Source organism: Arvicola amphibius, chromosome 2, assembly GCF_903992535.2.
Source record: "Arvicola amphibius chromosome 2, mArvAmp1.2, whole genome shotgun sequence".
Lineage (NCBI taxonomy): Eukaryota > Metazoa > Chordata > Mammalia > Rodentia > Cricetidae > Arvicola > Arvicola amphibius.
The window spans coordinates 35,034,802-35,048,042 of record NC_052048.2 but is presented as its reverse complement, the minus strand read 5'-3'; the positions used below and the strand labels follow the sequence as shown (position 1 = coordinate 35,048,042).

Sequence of the window (13,241 nt, the reverse complement as noted above, 5' to 3'; positions counted from 1 at the left end):
AAATGAAGTAGGTGTATCACCTCCTTCTAAAGAGTTAACGATTCTGATAAGAAAGATAGGTTTTCTTTCCAACTGATTTTCTTTGAAGGCCTCTTCCTATGTACTTGACATTATTCTAGAGTAAAGGGACTGAATGTGGGGTAAACTGCTTGACCAGCTCACTGTGGGGTAGAAGACATGAAGAGCTGTATCATCTGTTTTTATAATATTCGTTGCCTAGAAAGAGGACCTTCAAAGTCAGTGGTACCAAACTTGTTTTTCAGCTAAGAGCAGCATTAGGAATTCAGAATTTGTCGAAAAGCCCAATCCCTAAAATAGACTCAGTTCTTGAAGAATTTAAATGCCAAATGACAATGAAGGTAGGCCTTCATTATACAATTTTATATATTATTCAGTTTAAAATTTTTTAGCCTTTGTATCCCTTCTCTTTTAAGTTGTCCAAGATTGCCCCCGCTCACAGATTCCCCCCTCTTGTCCTTTTACCTCCCTTGTACCCAATCTTCCTTGCTTACAGAAAGGAAGTGGAAGCCCCCTACCTTTCAAGACGAAGTGGCACTACACCAGGATGTGAAAGTCCAGCGAAAGAGACCCAAGGGGCCTAGGGGGCAGCACACCCCCAGAAGCCAAGTCTATTCCAGGCAGTACCAGGGATTAGGGTCTGGGCTGGAAAAATCCTGGTGTTTTGAATATGTTCAGGTCCAGTTCAGACTCTTGATCCCACAGCCACTTCTTGAGTGAGGTGGGTGTTGCTCTAATTCCCGTTTCTCTTGCCATTTTCAGTCCCTGGGAATTCTTTCCCCCTTCAGCAAAGCAAAGCAACTGTTCCAGAATTTTGGGTTGAATGGCATCCCTTGTTCATAGTGTTTTCCTTAAAACTGAGGATATTATTAAAGAGCATGTATATTTCTTCATAAAGCTGCCTACTGTTGACTGTTTATTGGGTTCCTTAAAGAGGAAGACATGAAACTACCCTAGGAAGTAATATATAGTATTCTGGGGTAGTCTGAAATTGAAAGACAATTTTTAAGCTTCTTAAAATAACAGTGGGGGGCGGGGTACAGGAAAGACTGGTTGTTTTTATTGTAGAGGTTTTGTTTTGTTATATTTTTGTTTGGTTTGGCTTTTGTGGGGTGGTTTGTTTGTTGCTTGCTTTTTGCATGCCAACAAGATTTAGTTATATGCCATTAGCTGAGACTTCCAATTATATAACTCTTTCCTAAAACAAAGTACTTAAACGTCTTCCTGTGTTATTGGATAGCCGACTTAGTTGTATAGTGGTTGTGGGACTTTATATAAAGTCAAATAATAACTTACTACAATATTAGCAAATGATGTTTAAGTAGATCTCATTAATATTTATGAGAAATAAAGAGGTTAAACAAGTAAGTTTGAAATTGGTAGGTGAGGAAAAGACCCAAAGCAGTTATTCTTAGAACTAATATTTCTCTCAAAGTATAACAGTAGTTACACGCATGTACTGGGGAATCCAGGAGTAATGCAAGAATGAACGCAGTCTGGCCTGTCCTATGACTGTAGTGCCATGTCCTAGGACTTCCTGTGTCTCCAAAGTTCTGATACTATCTATGGTCACAACCAATTTCACATTTCTTGTTGAGCAGTTTTACAAAGGGCATTAACGTCAGATGTTTAGCTTATGTGCTAGTCTATTAATTATTAATGATATTTGTCCTTCATCTTGCCTAACCATTGTTCTAAGCACTGTTAAGATTAAACCTGGTATTAAAGGCAACATAACTAATCAAGGAAGAAACCTATACCTTGCCTCATGAGATTATTAACTCTGATTCTAGCAGTCTACATTCTACAACATGCGCACACACACACACACACACACACATACACTGAGAGGAAAATGTCTAACTATAACAACAAAAAATGTCTTTGCATCTCTTATATTACAGAATCTCAGTTATTTTCTAAGAAGTGGCATTATAGTAGCAAGCTGCATGTTGTTCACTGAACATAATGATGGACTGTATCTGTTGTGAGCCCAGTTTCTCTGTATGCCCAACAGTTACAACATTTTAGTCCCAGAAGAAAAAAAAATAATTGTTTGCATAAAATAGTTGTCTAATAAAAGACATGCAATCCTAATACTTCTTTGTGCGTGTGTGTGTGTATAGTGTTTTTTTGCCATCCTGAGGCTTGAACCCAGGTCCTCAAACAGGCTAAATAAGCACTCTACTACCACTGAGCTACATTCCCAGGTCTTGATAATGTAAATTTTTAATCTGTATTTTAAAATATACATAATCACTGTGTATATCAATGTGTAATTTAATCCCTAACTGGTGTAGACTTTATAAAGTTTCCTCATTGGATATGTATTTAAATGTTAGATTAGACATGCATGGCAATATTTTCAATGCTGTGCTTGACTACATACTACTGAGCAATAGGATGGCCTGTTAACCTCCACAATATACGTTTTATTTTTATTCCCTAGACTTGCACATGAAGTGCATATGTACATATTTACCCAGTTTGGAGATGGGTAAGATATAACCAACATAGCTCCATCTCCATGGCCATCTTTTATTTCATGCAACTTTTATTTTTTTCTGTCCCACAAAGAATTCATTTCTAATAAATTCTTATTTCACACCATGTGTTTAATGGTATAAAATCTCCTACCTAAAAATATATACAAACCTTTGAATTACTTATCTAGTAACATGCATAGTCAATAACAGTATATAAATCCATTACTTTCTTTTAACTGTCCATCATAGAAACTAAATTCTACCTTCATTTTATTAATGCTTGTCTGCCTTTGGTTTCATTTAGGAAACTCTACCTGTTTCCTAATACTCAGCCAGTTGTCTCAGTTGACCCATGTTCAGATCATCCTTTTCTCAAGAATACTGACCTGCATTCTTGATATATTTTCCTCCCAGCCACCCCACTGCTAGTTCCCATTTTGAAGACCCTGTCAGTTACTAAAGTGCATGCACCTCACTAACAGAGAATACTTTCGTATGTCTTAAGTTCCTCACCTAGAAATGACCTTTGCTGTTAATAATAAGACCCCTTCTCACAGTTGTGGAGCATAAACTAGGTGAGTTTGATACATGTCTCAGAATCTTACTTTATCCCTCACTTACCAGTTAATGTGCTACATTGAATTGCACGCTTTACTCCTGCTCAGTGTTGTGTATTTTGTATATCTTAAAGCAGGCAAATGGTTACTTGAAACAAACTGAATTATTTGATTCCATAAAACCCTTAGATTTCTGGAGTTGCATTAACACTGAGCCTTGGAGTTGCTAATGGGTAAATCTTTGTTCTAATTGAAATACATTAAATATAATCCATTTTCACTTCTGCCAAGTTATACAATTACATTCCTTAATTTTTCTTCAAAAGTCCATAAAACCTAACCAAGTAAAGTTGAAGTAAACAAAAACCTATTTTATCCTTCACGAAAACCTATTTTTTCATTTGCTATAGATGCCTTTTTATTATCAAGTATAGCTTATGTTAAATTTAATCACTCTAAGTGTATTTGGTTCTTTAGTTAAAAAAAAATGCCTGGGCAGTTTAGTTTCTATTCACCCAGGATGTATCAGAAACCAAAACTAACCCAAGCTTCTCAATGAGCCTGGTTAGTAATGACTTCAAATACAGTTTACAGATAGAATGCTGTCCTTGCTTACAGTTTGCAGATAAAATGCTGTCCTTGCTTTCAAGGAAGGCATAATGAGAAAGAAAGGGGTTTTGGAGTCAGATATCTTTATTTCAATCCTGACTCTGTCAGCATATGAATTTGGGGGAAAAATGTAATCTCACCACCTCAGCTTTACTTCCCTCTGTAAAAAGGAAGTGCTGCTTACCATATTTAATAATCATGGATATTAAATGAAGTAATAAATGGTAGACCCCAAATAACCAGTGATTCATAATGGTAGCTACCATTACTATTTAGCATGAAACAAATCTAACTTCCAAGTTCAGTTTTGACTATTTTGAAGTTCTATTACTACCATGCAGCTGTTAAACAATTGTGTCCTTGAATATGCTTGCATGTCCTTGGTGGATGAGAAATTCTAATATGTGAAAGGTATTTGGGGGTTCATCAAGATCGAGGTGTGATAAATATAAGATGCCATTGTTTTTGCCTGTACTTTCTTCAGGGTATCCTGTCTTGGTAGTGAATGGAAGAGGGCCTGGTCCCTGGGGCAGTGCAGAAGGCACTTTCATCATCTCACTCACTGCAAATGTCATGTGAGGTTTCATGGAAGTATTAAGAGATCCAATTAAGAAGAATAGTTCTGAGTCTAAACCAGCCCAGAGTGGCTTCTCTAGGGGAAACTCCCCGCTCTGCTGGTACGTTTGTGTTTGTCATTAGGGACACCTTGTATCCCAGGTGCCTGCCTTGAGACATCTGCCTGTACTGGCTTCATGTTACACTCAAATCCACATTCAATAACACTATTATTTATAGGCTGAGTTATGTTAAACAGACTTTCACAAAGTTCTTTCTTACTCTAGTGGCTGGTGGTTGTGGAAAGAGAAGGGGTTAGGATGGGAGATAAACTTAATTTAAGGGAAGAGTAGGTGTTATGCTATCATGCGTTGCTTTTCGCCTTTGTGCAGCCCTGAATCTGTGGAGGCTAGTCCAGCAGTTAATGAGAAGAGCGTGTATTCCACTCATAATTATGGGACCACTCAGAGGCATGGGTGTCGAGGACTGCCTTATGCTGTGAGTATGCACTTGTTTCTCTCCAGAGCAGTGATCTTCCTGGAGTGTAATCCATTCTTATACATTGTGACTTTCTTGAAATGTTTATATGCAGCATGACGAAGTTGCCCCTTTTGCACTTCCCTGCCTCCAGCGGACGTCTAGCCCTGCATCATTGTTCTTGTTTTTATGTCCCAGTTGACCTTGGCATTTTGTTTTATCACTTTCCTGGTTGAAGCCAAAAAACAAAGGGTACTACTTTCTTCTTTCTTTCCATATGTACCATACTTTAGGGGAGAGAGGGGCCAGTGTTTGGACACTGTTGATTTAAAAAATCTTATTTTCAGGATCATAATTACGGAGCCCCTCCTCCTCCGACACCTCCTGCTTCTCCCCCTGTCCAGACGATCATCCCTCGTTCTGACCTGAATGGCCTGCCGTCGCCCGTAGAGGAACGCTGTGGAGACAGCCCGAACTCTGAAGGAGAGACTGTTCCTACCTGGTGTCCTTGTGGTCTTTCTCAGGATGGCTTCCTTCTCAACTGTGACAAGTGCAGGTAAGATCCTGTTCCATTTAAACTCAAACCTGGGTTGCTGGGATTAGGGTTTCTTATCAGTAGGGAAAAGCTCAAAGTATTCTTTCTTGTGTTTGTTAATGTAGATGATTCCTTAGTGCTCCTTGGCTCGAATTCTCTGCACTAGGTGAGAATTGCTGACAACAAGGAATGAGAGATTGATGTTAAAGCTATTGAATTTGATATGAAATTTAATGTCCTGGAAACATTTGGTAGGTGGGAGGGAGGGGGTAGTTTATGCAGAGACACTTCTCCCGTGTATGATGTGATGTGCTGCATGCTGCTGGAAGGACTACTTTAAGTTTATTTTCCCTCTTTAGGGGAATGAGCAGGGGGAAGGTTATTAGACTTCATCGGCGGAAGCAGGACAACATATCAGGTGAGCAGAAGGTGGGTTAAACCCACATTTTGACTAAATAGTTTGTAATTTAAATGTTCTCTTATAGTTTATAACTATCTTCACATAAATAAATCCCATAAAGCCACTGTATAGCTCTATCTAGAGATAATAGACCTGTAACAGTCTAATTATTCTTTGTAGGCACCAAAAATAAATAAATTCCTTTTTTTTTTTTTTTTTTTTTTTTGAAGTTTGGTTTTTGGTTTTTGGTTTTGGCTTTGGTTTTTCAAGATAGGGTTTCTCTGTAGCTTTGTAGCCTTTCCTGGAACTACTCATGTAGACCAAGCTGGCCTCAGACTTATGAAGATCCGCCTGCCTCTGCCTCCCAAGTGCTGGGATTAAAGGGTGTGCCACCTGGCTTAAAGTTTTTCATTTATAGTTAAAGAATAACAGAGTCTAGAGACTACTTTGAAGGTGGAAAATAGATGGAATACAAAGTAAATCTTATAATTAATGCAGGCAACAAAAAAAATCTTATTTTCAGAAGAAAGATGGGGGTGTATGTTGATGTATAGATGTAGAGTTACAGTAGAAATAATGACTCACTAGATGTGCACATGTTAGTACCTGAACTGTGAAATCTTTTTTCAGGTGGGGATAGCAGTGCAACAGAAAGCTGGGATGAGGAGCTTTCTCCTTCCACTGTGTTGTACACAGCAACACAGCACACACCTACAAGCATCACCTTAACTGTTAGAAGAACCAAACCCAAGAAGCGGAAAAAGAGTCCAGAAAAGGGTCGTGCAGCACCAAAGACGAAGAAGATTAAGGTAGGCAGTATAAAAATACCTTGAATAGAAGTATGTCTGAAATAGCTCAAATATTTGAGCAATAGTATGCTTCTTTTTTTTTCTTTTTTGAGAAATTTGATGCCAGTGTTTGGCCACTTTTTCCCCCCCTCAAAAATCAGCTGATCTATATTATGTAGATACAGACCAAGATCTCTTCTCATCATAGGCTCAGTTTCTTCTACTCCAACTACCATCCCAGGTATGGAATTCCAGCCCTACCTGGTACAATCTCATGAGTTGTAACCTCAAGTCTAGGCTTCCACTTTCCTTACAACATCTCCCTACTTCTCTGCCCCAGAGCAATCTGAACTTCTTTTCTTGGTTATATGACTGGCCTCATGTCATTAGGTTTATTGTTTGTCCTTGTAGCTAGACAAGACAACACCAAAAGCAGAAAACATCTCTTGAATGGTCTAAGTTTCCTTAGTGTCTTGGTCACTTTCTTAAACTCTTAAATAAAAGGTCTCCAGAAGAAATCTTTAGTGTTTTCTATTCCTTTCTTTTCCATCACAGCAACTTGGTTGCTCCTAGGTCACTTGCCCACCCTTTGTAAAGGGGATTGGTCTTTGTTTCCTTCTTAATTTCAAAACTAGTAATCTACAATTTAAGGATTGTAATTCCTGCTTGGTGTCAGGGGTCTGTTTAGTATTTAAGTGGTGCATGCTCTTATCTCTTAGTTGTCTAGTTCCACCAAAGTATTGGAATTCATATCTGTGTTCATTAGCCTTTGAACTGTCCCTTTTCTTGATCATAGTTTGCAGTGTAGCATTCATTGTATTGGTTACAGAGTAAACAGGACAGCTTAGAGTACTAGTTAGTGTCTTAGTTTTAGTCTCATTGTCATTCTTGGTGCCAAGTTTTGTTTTGTTCTACTTGTTTTCCTCTGGGATAGGCATTTCAAGAGGGATCCCGGAAGTCCTTGCGGATGAAGGTAAGGGGTAACCTTCCCTGAAGATGTGTTTTATATTTGATCTTTCATTTTGGTAGGTTTCTTTTCTGACATTGATCTGAGAATCTTGTAGTCTGCTTTTCATGAATTTGTAATTATTGCCAGTCAGTTTTCATAGAGTTTTTCTCCAAAGTGGATTTTCTGGGCTATTTTATGAAATACTTTTACATTTTTGTTTCATTAGCTGGCTTTGTGGTAGTGGGTAAGTTACATTACATTTTTTTTTTAAATAAATAAGGCTTGTTATGAGGCCTACACTTCCAACTTGACAAGACTAGTATGTACTATTTCTGTCATTGGATTCAACTTCAGGAGTGCGGTTTTTCTGCTGATGACCCAGGCTCTCTTTTAAATGCTCCCAGACAATATGTAGGCTCTGAATCACCATTTGGAAGGCTAACGCCTTCGCAGGAAATTGTTGTTGTTAATATGAGTTAGTCTTGTTGAAATACCACTTTTTTTGGCATATCTGTTTGGTGGAGATTTATATGATACTAGTTATCAAATAGTTGGGCTTCTGTGACTTTGTGTGTGAGAGAGGGGGGGAGCTATTGAAAAATGGAGAAGTAATGTCCTTTTTAGGTATTGGCTGGTGGTGTTGTTTGTTGTTGTACTGGTGGTTTTATCAAAGTTAACAGGAAGGAGGAAAATTGCTTGTACTTTCTTCTATCTTTTTCCCTGTCCACTTAAAAGCTTTCATACCTCCCAAAAATTTAGGATTCAAGATCTTTAGTTTGAATTTTAAGTTGTAGTTTGGCTCTTTTAAGTATTCATATTCCTAATGTCTTAAATTAGCCATTATATAAACAGTGACTAAGTTAGGATAAACTTATTGGGATTACTTTGTATTTATTTGGAGCACCATTTGATGTTATCAGTGATATCAAGTGACATTTTACCTGACATTTGGAGGTCTAGCCTCTTGAATAGGAGACAACTTTCACAACCACAGAGTTTCAGAGGCCTGAGCTGTATTTTGTAAAATCTTTATAATTATTATTTTTTAATGGGACAGATCTCTGCGAGTAACTAAATTTATTTTAACGGGTCATTTCATTTTGTTTCATTTACTAAGAAGGATCCTACATAGAATTTGGGGACTAACTATAGACCTCAACTGTAAATCCTTTTTTCTATTATCAACTAATTACTGGAACTAACTCCAGAGTTTTCAAAACCTTAGAAAGCCATCTGTTGCTCTCAGAAAAGCTCACATAAACTGTCACTTTCTTTAGTTTCAGCTCACTCTCATAGGTATATGTTTAACTCTGAATAGAAAAAAATGGTTTTACTTTAATTATTTTAAGTTGGGTTATTAAATTTTGTTCTCACAATTAATGAGAATTTTACTAAATATCCAGCTATTACTTAGAAGAATGGATAGAAGAAAACAGCATTTGAACTCAAAAGTCAAGAGCTTTCGTAGTAGACACAACTCTTAGCCAGTAGTTTTGGGACAGCAAGGTGACTAAGCAGGTAAAGCCACTTTCTGCAAAGCGTGACAGGAGAGATTTAACTCCTGCAAGCTGTCCTCTTGCCTCCACTGTAGTACTGTAGCACATGCACATTAGTTTCTTCAACACATTTTAATAAATAATTTTGGTAGATTACATAGAATGACAATACATTATTCAAAGTACATTTGGTAATGTTCCCAAATAGTAATTTTTCTTGTGGGTGAGTAAGATTATGAACTAGTATTGCTAATGAAATTAATAGGTGGTATAAAAACAACCATTCTCTTTTTTAAAAAATATTTTTATGGTTTATTTAACTTTATTTTATGTGCATTGGTGTGAATGTGTCAGATCCCCTGCAGCTGGATCTTCAGACAGTTGTAAGCTGCCATGTGGGTGCTGGGAATTGAACCCTGGTCCTCTGGAAGAGCAGTCAGTGCTCTTAACCACTGAGCCATATCTCCAGCCAACCATTCTCTTAAAACAAAGACAAACCATTTATAGTGCTATTCTAACACAAGTAAATATTAATCCATTTTGAAATTTTATACACTAAAACAACCTAAGATCCTTTTTGCTTTTTTGAATTTTTTTAGGAATTTGACATAAATCTTGATTTAAAAAAATTATTTTTATGACTTAAAATGATCATGAAGCCAGTAATGGATGAAAATACTGACTAGATTAAATTCTCACTTTATAAATGGGCAGATAAGTTTTCTCACTTGAAGTTGTTCAAGAACTCATAGTTCATTAGTAACAGAAGCCAAATCTCCTAATTCTTATTCCATTGCTCTTATACCACACCAATTGCCAATTGAAAACAAGTACCTTGCTTATCCCCCCCCCCATATTTATGAATGGTTTCTAACTAATTCACTTGATCTTTGTTTTCTACAGAATTCTCCCTCTGAAGCACAGAATTTAGATGAAAATACCACTGAGGGCTGGGAAAATCGGATAAGACTATGGACTGATCAGTATGAAGAAGCTTTCACTAATCAGTACAGTGCAGATGTACAGAATGCCCTCGAGCAACATCTACATTCTAACAAGGAATTTGTTGGCAAACCTGCTATTTTAGACACTATTAATAAGACTGAACTGGCCTGTAATAATACAGTAATTGGTTCACAAATGCAGGTAAGAACTAAAGCATTAAAGACACTTAAAGATCGAGATTTTTTTTTTTAATACCCAAAGAACAAGAATGGGTTAGAATTATAGCTCCTTACAGAATAACAAATGAACTACTTACCTGCTGATCATCTTTGTCCAAAATCAGATTGCAGTAACTAAACTGTCTAGGTACATGAACAAATGGCGGCGGAAGTTTCTTATGCAGCCTAGGTTGGAATTACAAAAGATTTATAGGAAGCTAATCTAAGTAGATGCATCTCTACTGCCATTGTAAGTTTGCATTTTCTAGAATCACCAGTTGGAACATGTTTCCTGGAGAAATTGATCTATGTCAAAATTAAAATTTTCTGATCTCCAAGCTATAACACACAGATAAAACCTGAAAATGTTGGTGCCTTTTCAATAGTTAGAAAACATTGTAAATGCTGACCACATTGCTGTTGCTATTTTTAAATGTTAATGTTCTGTTTTTATTCAGTTACAGCTGGGGAGAGTCACTCGTGTTCAAAAGCACCGGAAAATCCTGAGAGCTGCAAGAGATTTGGCTTTGGACACTCTTATAATAGAATATCGTGGGAAAGTCATGTTACGACAACAGTTTGAGGTCAATGGGCATTTCTTCAAAAAGTAAGAACGTCATTCATTGAGCACTAAGGGCTTGCATGGTTCTGGCTGACCATTCAGTATTGCTATGAAAATCATCTTACTTGATGGGCTGCTTCTGAGGAAAAGCTAATGATTCAAATAAGCCCATGCCTGTCTGTCTTTGGTACTTTTGAAAGGGCAAATAAATCTGCAAAATGTTCAGTGTGTGAAGTGGTGATGACTCCTTTCCAAGCGCAGCATTCTTTGCTTTGTGTTTATTCTTAAATGAAAAGCAGACAAGTTTGTGGTGTTTTCAAGCTTAGGCATTGCAAATGACTATTCCTTCTTATGTCAGCATATGATTCACATTTATAGTCATGGGGTGGCCTTTTATTTGTGTTGAGAATTACAGGAATTTTAATTGTATCCCTAGACCATATCCCTTTGTGCTCTTCTACTCAAAATTCAATGGTGTAGAGATGTGTGTGGATGCTCGTACTTTCGGTAATGATGCTCGGTTCATCAGGAGATCATGTACACCAAATGCAGAGGTAAGCAATCTTTAGCAACATCCCTTTCAGTGGAACCACAAAGGACACGTTTACTGAAGAAACAGTCTGAAAACTTCACCCAGATAAAGGTCTGTAGCTATTAGTTATATGATCTTTAAATGCAGTGGTGAATAAATAAAAGTGTAGTGCCATATGGAAATGGGATAAGGACATTGCTTTAGAGAGGACAGAAATAAGAGGCAAGTTTGTATTTGCTAAGAATTAAGACAAAGTGGATAAGAAGTTTATAAGTAGTACTGGAAAAAAATAAAAAGTCCATGTGGTGGTAGTGGTCATTAGTCCCAGCTAAGCCATTTGTCTTCACTTTTCTAGATTATGAAAAACAGTGTTGAGAATTTCTAGACATTTCTAAAATTTATTATTTGATGCATTCACACTAAGTGCAGTAAGATTAACAGCAGGCTAAGGAATTGTAATTCTCCAACAGAATGCAAATGATCTTTAAGATAGAAAACAATTTTACCCTGATTTCTAACATTGTTGGCTTTTTCTTTTGAAGTCTAATAGATTGATTGTTACTATATAATAATTTCAAATGAAATAATAGCATTAAATAAAATAGTAGAGTACTCAAAATGGGCAGAAATTATTTGGCTCAAACTTTTCCCATTTATGGAAAAGTTGGTCTTAAAGGCAAACTTAATGATACCTTGTTCACACAGGTGAGACACATGATTGCAGATGGGATGATTCACCTGTGTATCTATGCTGTCTCTGCTATCACCAAGGATGCTGAAGTCACTATTGCTTTTGATTATGAATATAGTAACTGGTAAGACATCAGAAACTTTTACCAGCCTCAAGAAATGATGGTGTTAAGATTTTTAACTCAAGAAGTCTGTTTTCAATTTTTCACACACTCCCCACCTTTTTTTGCTCCTCCTATTCTTTTCATGAGTAATGTATTTTCTGCCTAGAATTTATGTAATCCCAGCACATGAGTGGCAGAAGTAAGTGGATCTTTATGAGTTCCAGGTCACCCTGGTCTACATAGAGAGTTCCATGCCAGCCAGACCTTGTCTCAAAAATGAAGCTGTAGGCCGATTTGGTGGAGGTTTGCTTTCTTTCCACTTCTATACATAGACTACAAGAGATACACAGAGAAACAGAATATTTACTGAAAGTATATCTATTCTATGTTATTCAAAGATAACAAGAAATTTCTACACTAATGTTTTAACAAAGTAAATGTAAAGATAATATGCCATAATGTTCTCTTTTCAAGAATATTGAAGACACTTTTGGTTGTTTCTTTGGCACAGTAATTACAAAGTGGATTGTGCGTGTCACAAAGGAAACCGGAATTGCCCTATACAAAAAAGAAATCCCAATGCTGCAGAATTGCCACTCCCACCTCCTCCTAGCTTTCCCATTATTGGAGCGGAGACCAGACGTAGAAAAGCACGGCGGAAAGAGCTGGAAATGGAGCAGCAAAATGAGACTCCAGAAGAGAATCATAACCCACAACCACAAGAAGTTCCAGAAAAAGTAACTGTTTCCAGTGAGCATGAGGTAATCTCCCTGGCCAAGTCAGGATGTCTGAACTCAGGTTGCCATGTATTGTTTCAGAGACATTGTACTAAAACATTTAATGTTATTCACATCAGCATGAATATACTTACTTGAGTTTTCTTTTCACTTTATAATATTAAGAACCATGAGACAACTCTGAGGCATGGTAATGCTTGCCCTTAATACCAGCCCTCAGGAGGAAGAGGCTCCAGCAGTGAGGGCTGTTACTCAAAAAACCCTGTCTTGAGAAACAAAACATGAGATGTGTCCCAGAACGAAAGAAAAGACACTAGTAAAAGTAATAGTAATAATAATATTATCAAGAACTATCCTTTCAAGGCCTGGTATGGTGATACACACACAGAGTCCCAGCATTTGTAAGGCTGAGGCCGGGTGATCTTGAATTTGAGGTCAGCTTAGGCTGTGTAATAAGTCCCTTTCTCAAAAACTAAACAGAAATAAAGCATCTTTTGACTCATAGCCCTTCTACTTATTATGTATAAGGAACTGGGCTCAGTTCCTAGCTTAGAGCATAGAAAGAGAAGTAATGATGCCAGAA

General features: G+C 37.2%; 1 protein-coding gene across 10 annotated transcripts in view; it reads left to right on the top strand.

The window, feature by feature from the left end:
- Window positions 1–13,241, top strand: part of Setd5 (SET domain containing 5) — an 84,284-nt gene that overhangs the window by 33,110 nt on the left and 37,933 nt on the right. The window contains exons 2-13 of one of the 10 annotated variants that reach the window (XM_038320187.1): window positions 264–359; window positions 515–739; window positions 4,155–4,347; window positions 4,618–4,723; window positions 5,050–5,258; window positions 5,597–5,655; window positions 6,268–6,446; window positions 9,774–10,016; window positions 10,492–10,640; window positions 11,032–11,149; window positions 11,833–11,942; window positions 12,433–12,682. In XM_038320187.1, the coding sequence (XP_038176115.1) occupies window positions 4,256–4,347; window positions 4,618–4,723; window positions 5,050–5,258; window positions 5,597–5,655; window positions 6,268–6,446; window positions 9,774–10,016; window positions 10,492–10,640; window positions 11,032–11,149; window positions 11,833–11,942; window positions 12,433–12,682 (1,515 nt within the window). In that variant the 5' untranslated portion in view covers window positions 264–359; window positions 515–739; window positions 4,155–4,255. Of the gene's footprint in view, window positions 1–263; window positions 360–514; window positions 740–4,154; window positions 4,348–4,617; window positions 4,724–4,817; window positions 4,955–5,049; window positions 5,259–5,362; window positions 5,489–5,596; window positions 5,656–6,267; window positions 6,447–7,377; window positions 7,399–9,773; window positions 10,017–10,491; window positions 10,641–11,031; window positions 11,150–11,832; window positions 11,943–12,432; window positions 12,683–13,241 lie in introns of those variants that run through there. The other 9 variants (XM_038320192.1, XM_038320190.1, XM_038320186.1 and 6 more) reach the window with 9 other exon arrangements.